A 13,511-nucleotide genomic window follows, 5' to 3' on the forward strand; every position below is an offset into this window, starting at 1 on the left:
TTATACGGGGCTTGGATATGGGCTACGGGGCTTGGATATGGGCAGCGGCGGGCCGGAGAAAAAATAGATGGCGGGGGTCAAGAATATCCCTAGAAAATTGAGTTAGGGGGGAGCACCGGAGCAGAAACCTGTAGATGGATGCAACTACATTTCTAGTCTTCTACTCCGTCTCATCAGATTGTAAACTCATGCTTAATCTCCTCGAGGTGTTCCTATAGTATTTCATCGAGGACTTGTAGAGTTGTGTCGGTGCCCTTCATATTGTGCATTTACTTGCTTAGTTATTTTGTTTGCCAAAAAAATGGTCGTTGTCATCTTTGTACTAACGTAAAAGTGCGGGCTCGGGCACATATATGTGGTAAACTAAGATTCCTTGTTGAGTTGATGTTTTTTTTGGTTGCTTTCTCATGGAAACAGTTTAACTAAAAATATTTGATCATCGGGGGTGGAAGGGAAGGGAGAAGTGTTAGTTCTCCAGTGCTAATGAAACCATGGATCAACTTGTCATTCTTTTCACCACGTGACACATGTGATAAGCAATTCAAACAATTAAAAAATAGCGTTCTATTCAGTGTGTAACATATAATATAGGATTGACACTATACGTGTACTATATCACACGATGGAAAAAATGAAATATATTGATCTTCATTTTGTTAGAACTCTTCTTATCACCACTTTTCTATAGCCTTTAATTATCTATCATCCGTTTTTTTGTAGGGAAGTTATTTATCAACCTTTTTCAGCAACCTTTTTTAGGCAAAAAAATGTTATTTATCATCAGTTTTTCAGCAACTGTTTTTTAAACAATCTCACGAATCTTTATTAACTCGACCCAAATGTTTACATGTACGAAAGCGAGATCATCGGGGTGTCCTAACCAAACATGGCAGCCCAGCCCTAAAATTAAAACATGCTTCGCTAAACAGTGAGCCTCGAAATTCAAGCTCCTAAACTCATGAAAAAAAATTACATCTAATGAAAGAACTACTATAGTCTATGAATTCATGTAAGATAGATCCATAGTTGGCCAAGCTCTTCTGTTTGATGTCATCCACCACAACCTTACAATCTGAAGCAACATGAATACTTTGAAGGTTGAGGTCTTCGGCTAGGGCTAGTGCCTCCCGAATCGCCAAAGCTTCTAGGGCTGGAGGATCGATGATACCCTTTAAAATGATAGCTGATACCCCCTGAAAAACACCACCGTGATCGCGACATATAGCAGCGACAACTCCACGCCCCTGGTTGCGAGCAACATAAGCATCAATATTTATCTTAAAGGACATGTCAGGCGGCTGAATCCAGTGTGCATATAGATCTGCAAGATAGGATTGGATGAACTGGTTTGTAGATAGCGGGCTCTGAAAGACATCCTCATATATGGCCTTTCTTCTTGCTGGCCACATGAAAGTTTGAAATCCTTCTGAGATAGTTCATCATGCATCGCAAAGAGCCAATTCTTTGCATCAGTGTCCCGGTTTAGACTCAACTACTCCACCAGAACACCATCAGATAGAGACAATATGCAGCTGGACATAGTAGACTTCAACAAAGCGTGCCTCCATGAGTCTTCCCCTCCACATAGAGCACACAAGTGCGTGTTTGACATATGGCGATGGTGCAGCAGATCCGCCGTCGGCATTGAATGCCATGCTAAGCGCCACAAAAAGATGGAGAGCAACTAGTTAACGAGCACTCCTTTGGGAGCCTCGCAACGATCAGCGCCACTTGGCGCGCTCTCAAGCCATTCGCCACGTGTCGCGCTCTGGACGCTCCCTTCAGATTTTATTTTTTTATTTTTCCACACGCGTTTTCGGCTTTTTAAACGGGTTTTTTTCGACGTTTTGGTTTTCCCCGGTCTTCCTTAGCTTTTCGATCAAAAAAAATTCGAATTTTTTTTGCGCGAAAAAACGCGTTTTCTTTTTTTTCTTTCGCGAGAGTCACGGCTTTTCTTCCGCGAGAGGCGGTTGTGCTTTAGCGAGAGTCACGGCTGTGCCTTTCGGAAACGAAAAAAACACGTTTTCTATTTTTTTTTCTTTCGCGAGAGCCACGGTTTTGCTTCCGCCGCCGCCGCCCTAGGTTGACCCATATAAAGAATAGTCAATGTCTTCGTTGGCTCGGTGGGTATTTCAGGTCGACCCAATTTTTTTGCTTTCGTGAGAGTCACGGCCGTGCCTCTCGGAAACGGAAAAAAACATGTTATTTGTTTTTTTTTCTTCCATGAGAGTCACGGTTTTGCTTCCACAAGAGGCACGATTGTGATTTCGCGAGAGGCACGAGCGTGCCTCTTTCAGAAAGAAAAAAAAACCATGCTCCCGGTTCGGTTTTCTCGTCCGGTTTTTTCGTCTGGTTTTTTCATGAAAAAAAAAGTTCGTCAAAACCTATCAACATGGGATCTAGTTTTGAAGATCTCGACGTGAGGAATCCAATGGTAAAAACGGTTCGAGATTTGGACGCACGGTTTAAGAGATAAAACATTTTGAATAAACGGATCTACGAAAAATGGGAAAACTCCCGGGTTGCGACAAGTGGCGCGCAACCTTCTGGGGCACCACGGAGCTCCTCATGCTGCAGCCGGTCCGCGAGCTCCCCGCCCTCGAGAGGCTGACCCTTAACGGCAACATTGCCGACCTTGGCACCTTCCTCAACCGCTGCCCGCGACTGCGCTTGGTCAGCATCACATTCCGCAGCGTCGCCCCTGACTCGCTCGAAGAGGCGCTAGCCACAATCGCCGCGGTGGCAGCACACTGCAGTGTCCCTCCTCGGCATCCGCATCCCCAGTGAATACAGTGATGACACCGTCATTCTCCGTGCCGCAGCGAGGCTGTCGCCGCAAGAGTTCGCCTTCATGCACCTGCTTGATGCACAAGGCACACAATACACCAATGTCGACCTGCCCTGCTTCCCCCGCACCACCTCCGTCAAGATTGACGTGCATAACATCTGCTTCACACGGCTGCTGGACGGCGAGTTCTCCAAGCTCGACAGGTTGTCCCTCACAGGATGCATCATCAACGACCTAGGCACCTTGCTCTCCCGCTGCCCTCGCCTGCGTGTGCTCAAGGTGATGACAGCTATGTCCAGACATGACATCAAAGTCCACTCAGCGTCGCTGCAGGAGCTTGTTTTTGGCCCCCATACGGAATGTCGTGGCATCGAGATCGTAACTCCCATGCTTAAGCTATTGAAAATGGAAGTCCAGGCCGACAAGGACATCCGGGTGTTCATCTCCGCGCCATTGCTGGAGATGGTCTCGTGGCGGCGCTCATACACAGGTTCGCCCATTGTGTTTGGTGTTTGGCACCTTCGAAATCTGAGCTTAGAGAGACGGCAGTTTCTCAGAGACAAGCACCTTCAAAATCCGAGCTCAGATGGACAGCGGATGCTCGCAAACAACCATGTCCTGTTCCTGGACATGTGTGCCTCGGTACATCTCCTTGTCCTGCTCAATTTACTGGATATACCGACTAAATTGTTTTTATATGTGACATCCTGCCATGTTGCTTTTTAGGACTCCTCAGATGCAGAACTGGACTTTGCACAGGAAATACAGAAAAATATGGCTACTGACTTCTCTGTTTTGAACCTAAGCCTCAAAACAATGGGTCACGCGTATGGAGCAACTTTGTTGCAGCTCTTTAGCGTGCTCCAGGTTCATAGTGCTATGAAAATACTTAAGGTCAACCTGCTGATGTCGAAGAAATCAGGTTCTGGAGTGTGGAGCTAGTATAAATGGAAAATAATACATTGTACTACTCTTCATTTGCTGTAGGTGACACAAGCATGCTCAGAGAATTGTCCTTGTGATTCCCCAAAAATTTGGAGAAGCCAAAGTATCTGCATGACTCATCTGGAAGAAGTGGAGATCAAGGGCATAAAAGGAGAGGATCATGAGTTTGATGCCTTGAAATTGATCCTCAAATGCGCGCTGTTGCTTAAAAGGATGACCGTGGGGCTGGAAATTAGTGTAAAATCATATCGCTATTGCACCAAGGAAATCAACAACATCTCGTTGGAGTATCCGTCCGTGGATTTCCATGTGTATCGCCCCGGTACACTGGTGCTCCATGCACGTTCATCATGCACCTAGATGCAGCAGCGAATCTCTACGGCGGCATCCTTGGGGCATACTTGAGTGAATTTCCATGCTTACCTTCTAGTAGACTGGTTCAAATCTTCAAAGATGCAGCTGTAATAACTGTTATCCATACTGGTCCCTTTCAAAAACTTTATGCTAAATCATTTTGAACCTGCTGCCTACAAATATTCTACCAAGAAACTTATTCATGATTGATTCAGAGCAGAGTATTTCTACTCTTTTTTTCCATGTGTCGTACTTACATTTTGCAGAGTCAAAACCAAACATATTCATGATTAGTTACTGACTAACTGAAGTTGACAGACAATGCCTGCTGATGGGCACCAGGCATAGTTTCTCCCTGCATATATTCATGAACTGTCATTGACCAACTGAAGTTGGTTTTACACTATTGCCCTGTTTCCCGACAGTCCGGGATTTGGTAGTCAGTTTTTAGTAGCGATTTGCTATCCGTTATCCTGGGCGAGCATTCTCAAGTCTACAAAATCTAACTACCAAAACAGCCGCACCGTGGCTGTCAAGTGTCTTTATTGCAAACTGAACCTGGAACAGGCTCAACCATACCGGCCGAATGCAACTGGTAACATTTCAAGCCGTCTCTGTGAGTAAAAGCAAAATCTCGGAAGCTCACCAAAGTCTGACAACAAAATCAATAGAAATGAATTCCACCACAAAAATGATGTATTTAAGTACGGCTCAGGAGTCCTCATATATTCACGAGGGAGCAATGTGAACCACTGTATTTAGCTGACATGGTCTCAACTCTACTTCAGGAATACACAGCTTTGCACTGATTATTGCAGGCCAATCTTGTATTGCGCATTGCTTAGGTAGAGGCAGGCAAGTGCCAAGTTTGGTAGAGCTTGTGTTCAGAAAAATAAGAAAAATAGAAGAGCAACCGGAATACACTGATCGATGATAAGAATTGCAAAGAAAGTAGGGGTCAACCTAAACTTCGCTGCTGATACATGTCTTGAAGCCTAAGCAACAAAAGCAGAGTCAGACCAGGCAGTCAAAACCCGCGTTAACACGTCCAATCCCAACTTTACTACAATTCTTGGAGTCTTGATTCAGAGGAAAGAAGAAGAAGAAATCTACCCATATGAAGCACATTCTTGAAACAAGAAGCATCATGCGACATCGAAATTGAGGATTGTTTTCCATAGATTTGATCCTTCCTTCAGGCGGCCAAGTTCTCTTGTGTTGTGTCAGTCTAGGCAAACACCAAAGGCTTTAGCGGACTTGTACATCCTTTCCTCTTCTTTTACCTTTGGTATGTAAGAAATATGAAACATCACATATTTATTATGTAATCTGCCCACATCCTCTTTGCAATGCCGTCTCTTAAAGCATCACCTGTGTCACACTGATTGTTGAGGGCTGAAGCATCATGGCCATATGCATCATCGCCACTTTCACAGGTATCGATTGGGATTGTTTGGTTAACTGAAGATCCTTCAGCATCCCCTTGCCTCTGAATTATGTTATGCAACACCACTGCCGCTGCTGGAATTTTCAGTTGAGTCTCTAACCGGTACGATGTTGCAACCTTCAAAACTGGAAATCTCATCTTTAATAGACCTATAGCATTTTTTATATGGCCGTGCAGTTGTGCATGACGAAGGTTGAACAACTCCTTGTAGTCTCTTGCATGGCAACTTCTCTGCTCCTGCTCTTCAATATGGTAAGGGACCCCGCTATAAGGAGCAAGAAAGGAAGGAGTGTTGGGATAACCCCCATCTACCAAATAATATTTGCCTCTTGGAACTTGAAATCCAGATTCTATAGCAGAATGCAAGACCTCTGCATCAGGTGCAGAGCCTTCCCAGCCAGAGGACACATGGACAAAATTGAGATCAAAATCACAAGCAAGCATAACGTTTTGAGTGATGGATCCTTCTCTATTTCGATATGGAGCCGCTTCCCTATCTGATATTGTCAAGGGGACATGAATTCCATCGATTGCTCCAATACAGTTCTGCAAGAGAAAACATCTACTAAGTAATTGAGATGTAACAGAAAAGCATACAAGTTACGAAAATATGCAACCTTAAGTTACACATACTTACCTCAAAGTATGGCCCGTAATGCGGATCAGATAATATTTTCCAATGAGTTTTAGTTCCAGGATGCTTCACAAAGTCACCTTTCAGTGAGACGACCGCATCAAAGCATGCCTTGATATGTCTATGAATAGTCTCTCTGCTGCGCTCAAATCTATCACTTAGTTGGTCAAAATTAGCATTTCGTGAGAGCATGTACACAAACATGCCGATCTGCTCTTCCACAGAAACACCTCTTGTATTCCGCAGGAGATGTTTTGACCTAACATACTGTGAGAATTCACGGAGAACATGAGGTTCAATCCGAAGTTTCGGATAGCCCTGGCCTCGGTCATCTTCAAGAACTTCGCATATCCATTCTGCGCCACTGCGATATCGTGCACGTTTTGCCTCGCACCCGGCCGAAGCTAGATATAAAGCTGGCAAAATGAGTAGCATCATCTCATCATCTTCTTCCTCTGAGTCACTGAGATCTTCAAGATCCATTTTGCCAAAAATCACTAGCATTCAGAAAGATTAAATTTCAAATGAAGAACCGGGAAGCAAAATATATGTCTGCAAAAAGTTAAAAAGAGGTGCTGGACAACAACAATCAAGAAGTAGAGGGAAAAGTAGCATGAATATTAATGTTAGCTTGACCAAGGAATTTCACACAGCAATAAGCTACTCTACTTCATTCGTCATTGAGGAATAGAAGGATTTATCGGTAACTGCTTAAGAAAAAGAGCTGGCGGCTCACATTTGGGTCTCAAGAATCTTCCCCGTACATTTTGTTTGATGGTATAAACCATGCTTCCTGCACGTTTGTGCAGTACTAACAACACCATGTAATAAATATGCATCAACATATGATGCAGCAGATGAGATTAACAAATCAGGAAAAATCCATCTAACCAAAGTGCATCGAATAATAGATCCCCCATGTAACTAGCGAATGTTACCAACACATGAGCCATAAGTAACAACAGGCTAACGACCGCATCAAGCATTAGTAACACTAGTCCTCCAAACTACAAAAGCACACTCTATCTCTATTAGAGCGGATTAGGGAGGCATCGGGCGCTACCTGAGGGTTGGCGACGGAGCAGAGGCTGCCCAGGCCGTCGCCGGCAAGTAGGGAGGGCGCAGGATACGAGACGGGCAGAGGGCGTGTGGTGACGGGGACCGGGACGGAGGGGGGGGGGGGGGGGGTCACATGAGGCGAAGCCACTGGCCACCGCAGATGAGCGCCGTCGGTCGGCGAGGAAAGAGAAACTGTCGTTGAAGAACTCGTCGTTCTGGGCTGCCAGGCCGCCTTTACACATGGGCCTCATCTACGTGCAGCCCAACCGACATTTCTTAGCAGCATTGTTCAGTCTCGTTCGTTGCCCTTTTTCGAAGCAAGTCAACAGACTTCACTCCATACTGCTCAAAAAACAAAATTCACTCCATACGAAGATACCGTTCATTCAAGTTTTATTTGGGCACATTTAGCATGCCTCAAATTCATTTTCCCTTTCAATTACTCTTCTTTTGTATGAATTTCGCACGGGGAACTTTTATAGGAGAAGTTTGAATTCGTTCTATTCGGATCAGTCTTGGTTCAAAATGGTTTAATAATTGCCTACATAATTTGGGCAGCCTTTGATATTTCTTTTAAGCAAAGGGCAGCCTTTTCTTTTTGGGTATATCCTTTGCTCTTTTTTTTGAGACATTGGGTATATCCTTTGCTAAAGCTTTTTTCTTTTAGGATCATCCTTTGCTAAAGCTAGATCCGCAAAAGATGCATGAAAAATGAGGCCCAATTACGTTAGCGAAAATGAGGCCTGCACAGCCAACGGGCTTCGTAGTCTCGTAGAAAAAAACTCCGAGGCTCCGAGGTCTCCACGCCTCCACCGCCCCACTCACAACCTTATCGTCGCCGCGGTACGAGCACAGATGGCGCCGCCGGCAGCAGCGCCGCCTGCCGCCATGTCCGCCCTCCCCACCTTCGCCTCCTCCCACCCATACCCTTCCCTCCCCACTCCCAAAACGGCCGCCCCCAAACCACGCCTCACCCTAGCCTACGCCGGCGCCGCCGCGGCTCCCAATGCCGTCCCCCACCGCAGCGCCGCCGCCTCCAACGACCGCCTGCGAGGCCTGGTCCGCCGCGGCGACCTCGAGGAGGCCCTCCGGCTCGTCGATTCCATGGCGTCCGCCGCCTTCGCCGCGGGGCCCTGCGCCGCGCTCATCAAGAAGCTGTGCGCGTCCGGGCGCACCGCGGAGGCCCGGCGCGTGCTGGCGGCCTGCGAGCCCGACGTCATGGCCTACAACGCGATGGTCGCCGGGTACTGCGTCACGGGGCAGCTCGACAACGCGCGCCGGCTCGTCGCGGCGATGCCCATGGAGCCCGACGCCTACACCTACAACACCCTCATCCGCGGCCTGTGCGGGCGCGGCAGGACCGATAACGCCCTCGCGGTGCTCGACGATATGCTCCGCCGGGGGTGCGTGCCCGACGTGGTCACCTACACCATCCTGCTCGAGGCCACCTGCAAGAGGAGCGGGTACAAGCAGGCCATGAAGCTGCTCGACGAGATGCGCGACAAGGGGTGCGCCCCGGACATAATCACCTACAACGTCGTCGTCAACGGCATTTGCCAGGAGGGGCGAGTGGATGATGCCATGGAGTTCTTGAAGAGCCTGCCGTCCAACGGATGCGAGCCGAACACCGTCAGCTACAACATTGTGTTGAAGGGCTTGTGCACCGCGGAGCGGTGGGAGGACGCCGAGAAGCTCATGGCTGAGATGAGTCGCAAGGGGTGCCCCCCGAATGTGGTGACGTTCAACATGCTCATCAGCTTTTTGTGCCGGAGAGGATTGGTCGAGCCTGCGATGGAGATTCTTGATCAGATCCCAAAGTACGGGTGCACGCCCAATTCATTGAGTTACAACCCGATACTTCACGCGTTCTGCAAGCAAAAGAAGATGGACAGAGCCATGGCGTTTGTGGAACTGATGGTGTCCAGCGGCTGTTACCCCGACATTGTCTCATACAACACTCTTCTTACTGCGCTGTGTCGTGGTGGGGAGGTTGATGCCGCCGTTGAGCTGCTTCATCAACTCAAGGACAAAGGGTGCACCCCTGTCTTGATTAGCTACAACACCGTCATCGATGGCCTTACCAAAGCCGGCAAGACAGAGGAAGCTTTAGAGCTGCTGAATGAGATGGTAACCAAAGGGCTCCAGCCGGACATAATCACTTACTCGACAATATCTTCTGGTCTTTGTCGGGAAGACAGAATCGAAGAGGCGATCAAAGCATTTTGTAAAGTGCAGGACATGGGCATAAGGCCCAACACTGTGCTGTACAACGCGATACTTCTTGGGCTTTGCAAAAGGCGCGAGACACACAGTGCTATCGATCTGTTTACTTACATGGTGTCAAATGGCTGCATGCCAAATGAATCAACCTACACTATATTGATTGAAGGCTTGGCTTACGAAGGCTTGGTCAAGGAGGCACGGGAAATGCTGGCTGAGTTGTGCTCCAGAGGGGTGGTGAGTAAGACTTTGGTAAATAAGGGAGCCATTCGGTTACTTGATGCTTGATGGAACTATGCATACTTAAAAAGGTTGACCAGACCAGTAGGAGTGTGTGGATCCAGGAATATGTTCTTGTGCATCTTAGGCAGCAGAGATACTTCATTGTTCTTAATGATGTCTTATTCGACGCTGTGTTCTTATGAACATGTGAGTGTCCTTTCTTAATGTGAAGCGCACAGCCTCCTCCAGCTCAACTTGCTACAAACTTGTACAGGATTCTTCTCTCTTCTTTAATATACTCAATAGGGAGCTATCCTATCTTGTTTCCGTAGAACTGTTCTTACTGGAAAGTAGTTTTGTTTTCTTAGATTACACGGACTAAAGAAAGATATGCTGCTTTCTCAGCTGAGTTCTCAATAAAAACTGAGACAAATCCAATGTTTATGCTATTTTCCCAGATAATCTTAAGACACCTAAATTTTCTAAAGTTTGCCCATCTGCTGCAACTATCCACTAAGCTTTTTGGTTATGCAAAGTTTATACTTCTATCATTCATCATTGTATCATTTATGAATATAACACCTGCATTTACTACTCTGGTCGTAGTGGTGATGTTCAGTTATATATTCTATTCCAAGTTTCCAGCAAAACATTAGAAACTTCAGTTGGCATTGCACTGTTCATACTGTTGGATCCATGCAGTTTGTGCTTTCCCAGTTTGCATAAAAAGGTGATTTCATAGTTGACGAAGCATTGGCCGTTGGTCAGAGTAAGAGTAGATATTACTTGTGTACTCACTCTGTCCAGAATTACTTGACGCTTAAACAGATGTATTTAGACTTGTGAAGAAGTTTTCAATAGTACTTCTGGACTTACATTTCTACTGAATATTTGAGTCCGAGTTCTGTAAACTTGCGAGTTCCGACAGAATTTCAACGAAGCATGACTTTGCCCACACTGTAGGCACAACTATGATTGGTCCCATAGAAAGAAATGCAGGGGAACATTTTTATTTTTTCCGAAAGATCCTGCTAAGTGCTGGCCTTTTCTTATAGATATTTAGCAGGGAGCAAAGTTTACATGCAGGTCCAAAGGATCAAAGGAGGAAAGAAAAAGGAAACGAAAAAGAGCCCCCTCTGGAGGCAGCGACGTCCGGCTGATTTCTCACGACGGATCCCCGAAAGGGGACTCCGGGCACTTTGTGCTGGCTATTCGCCATAGCTCCAAGCATCTCTGGATTGACGCGACGATGCTGTTGCTGTTTATTGGTGCAAGGCCCTTCAGTCCTGAAGGTGCGGTTTGTTTCTCCCTCGCCAGGGGAGCCGATTGATATGCCATAACTGAACTTGGAACATGAGATGAGCTGCTGCCATGGTACTATCTTCTTTTGCAAGGGGTATCTTCCTTTCATTTATAACTTTTTTAAAAGTTAAGTTGAAGTCTTAATTCAAATCAATTCACAGTCCTGATATCCATTAGGAGAAACGGAGGGGCTTCACGGAAAATGTGTGGGCAGCTACCATGGTTGTCTGTATACTTACAAAATAGGACAAAATCCGAGTACAGAAAAGAGACAACATTTGCGATGCCTGTGTGCAGGTCATTTTTTTAGATGTCCAAGATTTTCGGCGATGCGCGTTCAGTGAGAGGAGACGTTTCCGTCGACTACGAGCCGCCTACGATGACTTCATAAAATCTCTAGATGATATGACTGCTTAGTCTATCGGAGGTGCTTATAGGGATAGGGTGTGCGTGTGTGCATTCATAGGGGATGAGTGTATCCGCGTTTATATGAGGGCTCACGACCGTTGAGTTTGCCCGACATGAGGAAGACATGACGTGAAACACAGACGCGTGCCTCCACGGCGGTGAGGATTTAGAGTAGGTTAAAAAAGTGCCGTACTTTTTCTGGCTGAAATATGTCAAAAGTCTAATGAATTTGATCCGCTTTAAATGAAAATCATTTGATTTGCATGAATATCTTTCGGTTTATTCAAATTCCACTTGAAGTGTAAGAATTTAAGGCACGCGATTGAAAGGACGGCTCTTATAGAGTGCAGCATTGCAGAGGCCGGGCTCCATTGAGCCCGTTTTGCCAAAAAAATATATCAAAATATACTTAAAAGTTTATGCATGTTCGTCGTGTATGTAAAAAATTTCATCAGGTAATTTGATTATTTGCATGCTACAGAAAAAAAATATATCTGGCCTAAAAACAACAAAGATAAAGCCTATTTTAATCTGTGTATTTATCTTTTCTGTATACACTATATGAGAACATATATGTTTATGAAATTTTATACGTGTATACTACAAATATACATGTATGTATGTACTTTTTTTCAGTTTTTTCAATATGTGGAAATAGTATTTTTGCTGAAAAAAAATAAAGAGCTACGTGGAGCTCGGCCTCTGCAATGCCTTTTCGGGCTCTTATATCACTATCCGTGGAGGTGTCCATAAACACATACACAGTTTTCGTTTTAGGGCTAGATGCGTGGTGAACTTTGCGGAAAATCTGTCTGATAAAGCTCACGAGGAGACTTACCCAACGGTACCAGCTGGTTTCGAAATCACGGCACGTGCATCCTATTTCCAGTTCTCTCCTTCGCAAAGCAAGAACATGTGCATGTGTTGGAAATATTAGCACTTTTCCGATTAGACTAATCCACAAGTAAACAGTAAGCATGGTATAAAAGATATGCATCTCATAGCTATACCTAAGCATACTAGCACGTATAGATCATAGAAGCGAACCATCTATGAGCAGCACAAATACGGCCAGTACAAGTACGAGTAAACGAGGGATGAACAGATCATACCCTCCGGTTGGCCAGGCCAACGCGGCGGCGGCAGCAGTAGCCTTGGTGTCGTCCGTGGCCTTCTTCTTAGCGGCGGCGTCGTCGGCCATGGTGTCGATGCAGGGGAAGTAGTGAAAGCAGAGGCGAACGGAGTTGGGGACGGATCGGGAGCAGTCGCGTCGAGACGCTCCCCAAAAACCTTATTGCCGTTCTCCCGGGCAGGATCTCGAACGACAGGGCTCCGGAGGCACCTGCTCTCCCGACCAACCGTGCACGCGGTCGTCGGGATGGGATCGCCGGAGGCAGCACAGAGTGAGGAACAATAGATGGCGGCTAGGTCACGCGAGAGGGAGTGAGTGAACCGAACTAGGTTACTCCACTGGCCAGAGCCTTCTTATATAGTCCGTCGGGGAGGAAGTCGTGGGCCTGGCGGAGGCCCACAACCGAGTCGACCCTCTCCCGACAAGGGAGTCGACGAATCCCGGCAACGCAAGTCAGCCCACAGTCCAACGTCTCGGACAGTGGCCCACCTGTTAGCGACTCGTTAATTAATCCCTGATTAATTAATTCGTTCCTGAGCGGCAAAAATAAGCTTCGGCTCGGCTCATTCCCGCAACCCGCGGCGCGCGCGCGTTGTGACAAGGCGAGGCGTGGCGAGGCGGGCGACGGAGGAGGAGAAGCGCGCGTGTACCACTCCTCTTTCCAAGCTCCCAATGGCAAGTGGTAGAGCAGCCCTTCTAAAGGGGTCTCAGCTCTCCTCAACTAGCAAAGGTGGGACTAAACTTCCCACCACCTGTCATCTCATACATGGGCCTCAAGATTAACCAGGGATTAGTGTCTTATATGGGCCTAAGCCCATCCATAATCCATCAATCCCCCACCAGATCTCAAGGCACATAAGTTTGTCAACTGTTCCAAACAATGTTTGATATATCAGAAATTTCAATGGAGACTGTTAAGTTGAACTTCCACCTAGAGCAACAGGATTGGACTTCTTCACAACTGAACAATGGACTATGCCTTGAATTGTCAGTTTGGCGT

At 46.5% G+C, this 13,511-nt stretch overlaps 3 protein-coding genes across 3 annotated transcripts; 2 read left to right on the plus strand and 1 right to left on the minus strand.

Moving 5' to 3' along the window:
• The first annotated feature begins 1,799 nt into the window (after nt 1–1,799).
• Nucleotides 1,800–4,769, plus strand: LOC141041456 (uncharacterized). Its single transcript, XM_073507608.1, has 4 exons — nt 1,800–2,677; nt 2,823–3,430; nt 3,515–3,718; nt 3,776–4,769. Exons 1-4 carry the CDS (start codon nt 2,506–2,508, stop codon nt 4,091–4,093), a joined length of 1,302 nt encoding a protein of 433 aa, XP_073363709.1. The 5' UTR covers nt 1,800–2,505; the 3' UTR covers nt 4,094–4,769.
• Nucleotides 4,770–5,012: 243 nt separating this feature from the next.
• On the minus strand, nt 5,013–7,335 carry LOC109755695 (uncharacterized). The gene is made up of 3 exons (XM_020314586.4): nt 7,232–7,335; nt 6,172–6,665; nt 5,013–6,080 (listed from the first exon to the last, which is right to left on the minus strand). Exons 2-3 carry the CDS (start codon nt 6,649–6,651, stop codon nt 5,397–5,399), a joined length of 1,164 nt encoding a protein of 387 aa, XP_020170175.1. The 5' UTR covers nt 6,652–6,665; nt 7,232–7,335; the 3' UTR covers nt 5,013–5,396.
• Nucleotides 7,336–7,982: 647 nt separating this feature from the next.
• LOC109755674 (uncharacterized) lies at nt 7,983–10,003 on the plus strand. The gene has a single exon (XM_020314571.4). The coding sequence runs from the start codon at nt 8,083–8,085 to the stop codon at nt 9,733–9,735; it is 1,653 nt and encodes a 550-aa protein (XP_020170160.1). The 5' UTR covers nt 7,983–8,082; the 3' UTR covers nt 9,736–10,003.
• Nucleotides 10,004–13,511: the final 3,508 nt, after the last annotated feature.

The sequence above is a fragment of the Aegilops tauschii genome, chromosome 1 (assembly GCF_002575655.3).
Source record: "Aegilops tauschii subsp. strangulata cultivar AL8/78 chromosome 1, Aet v6.0, whole genome shotgun sequence".
In the NCBI taxonomy this organism is placed as follows: domain Eukaryota; kingdom Viridiplantae; phylum Streptophyta; class Magnoliopsida; order Poales; family Poaceae; genus Aegilops; species Aegilops tauschii.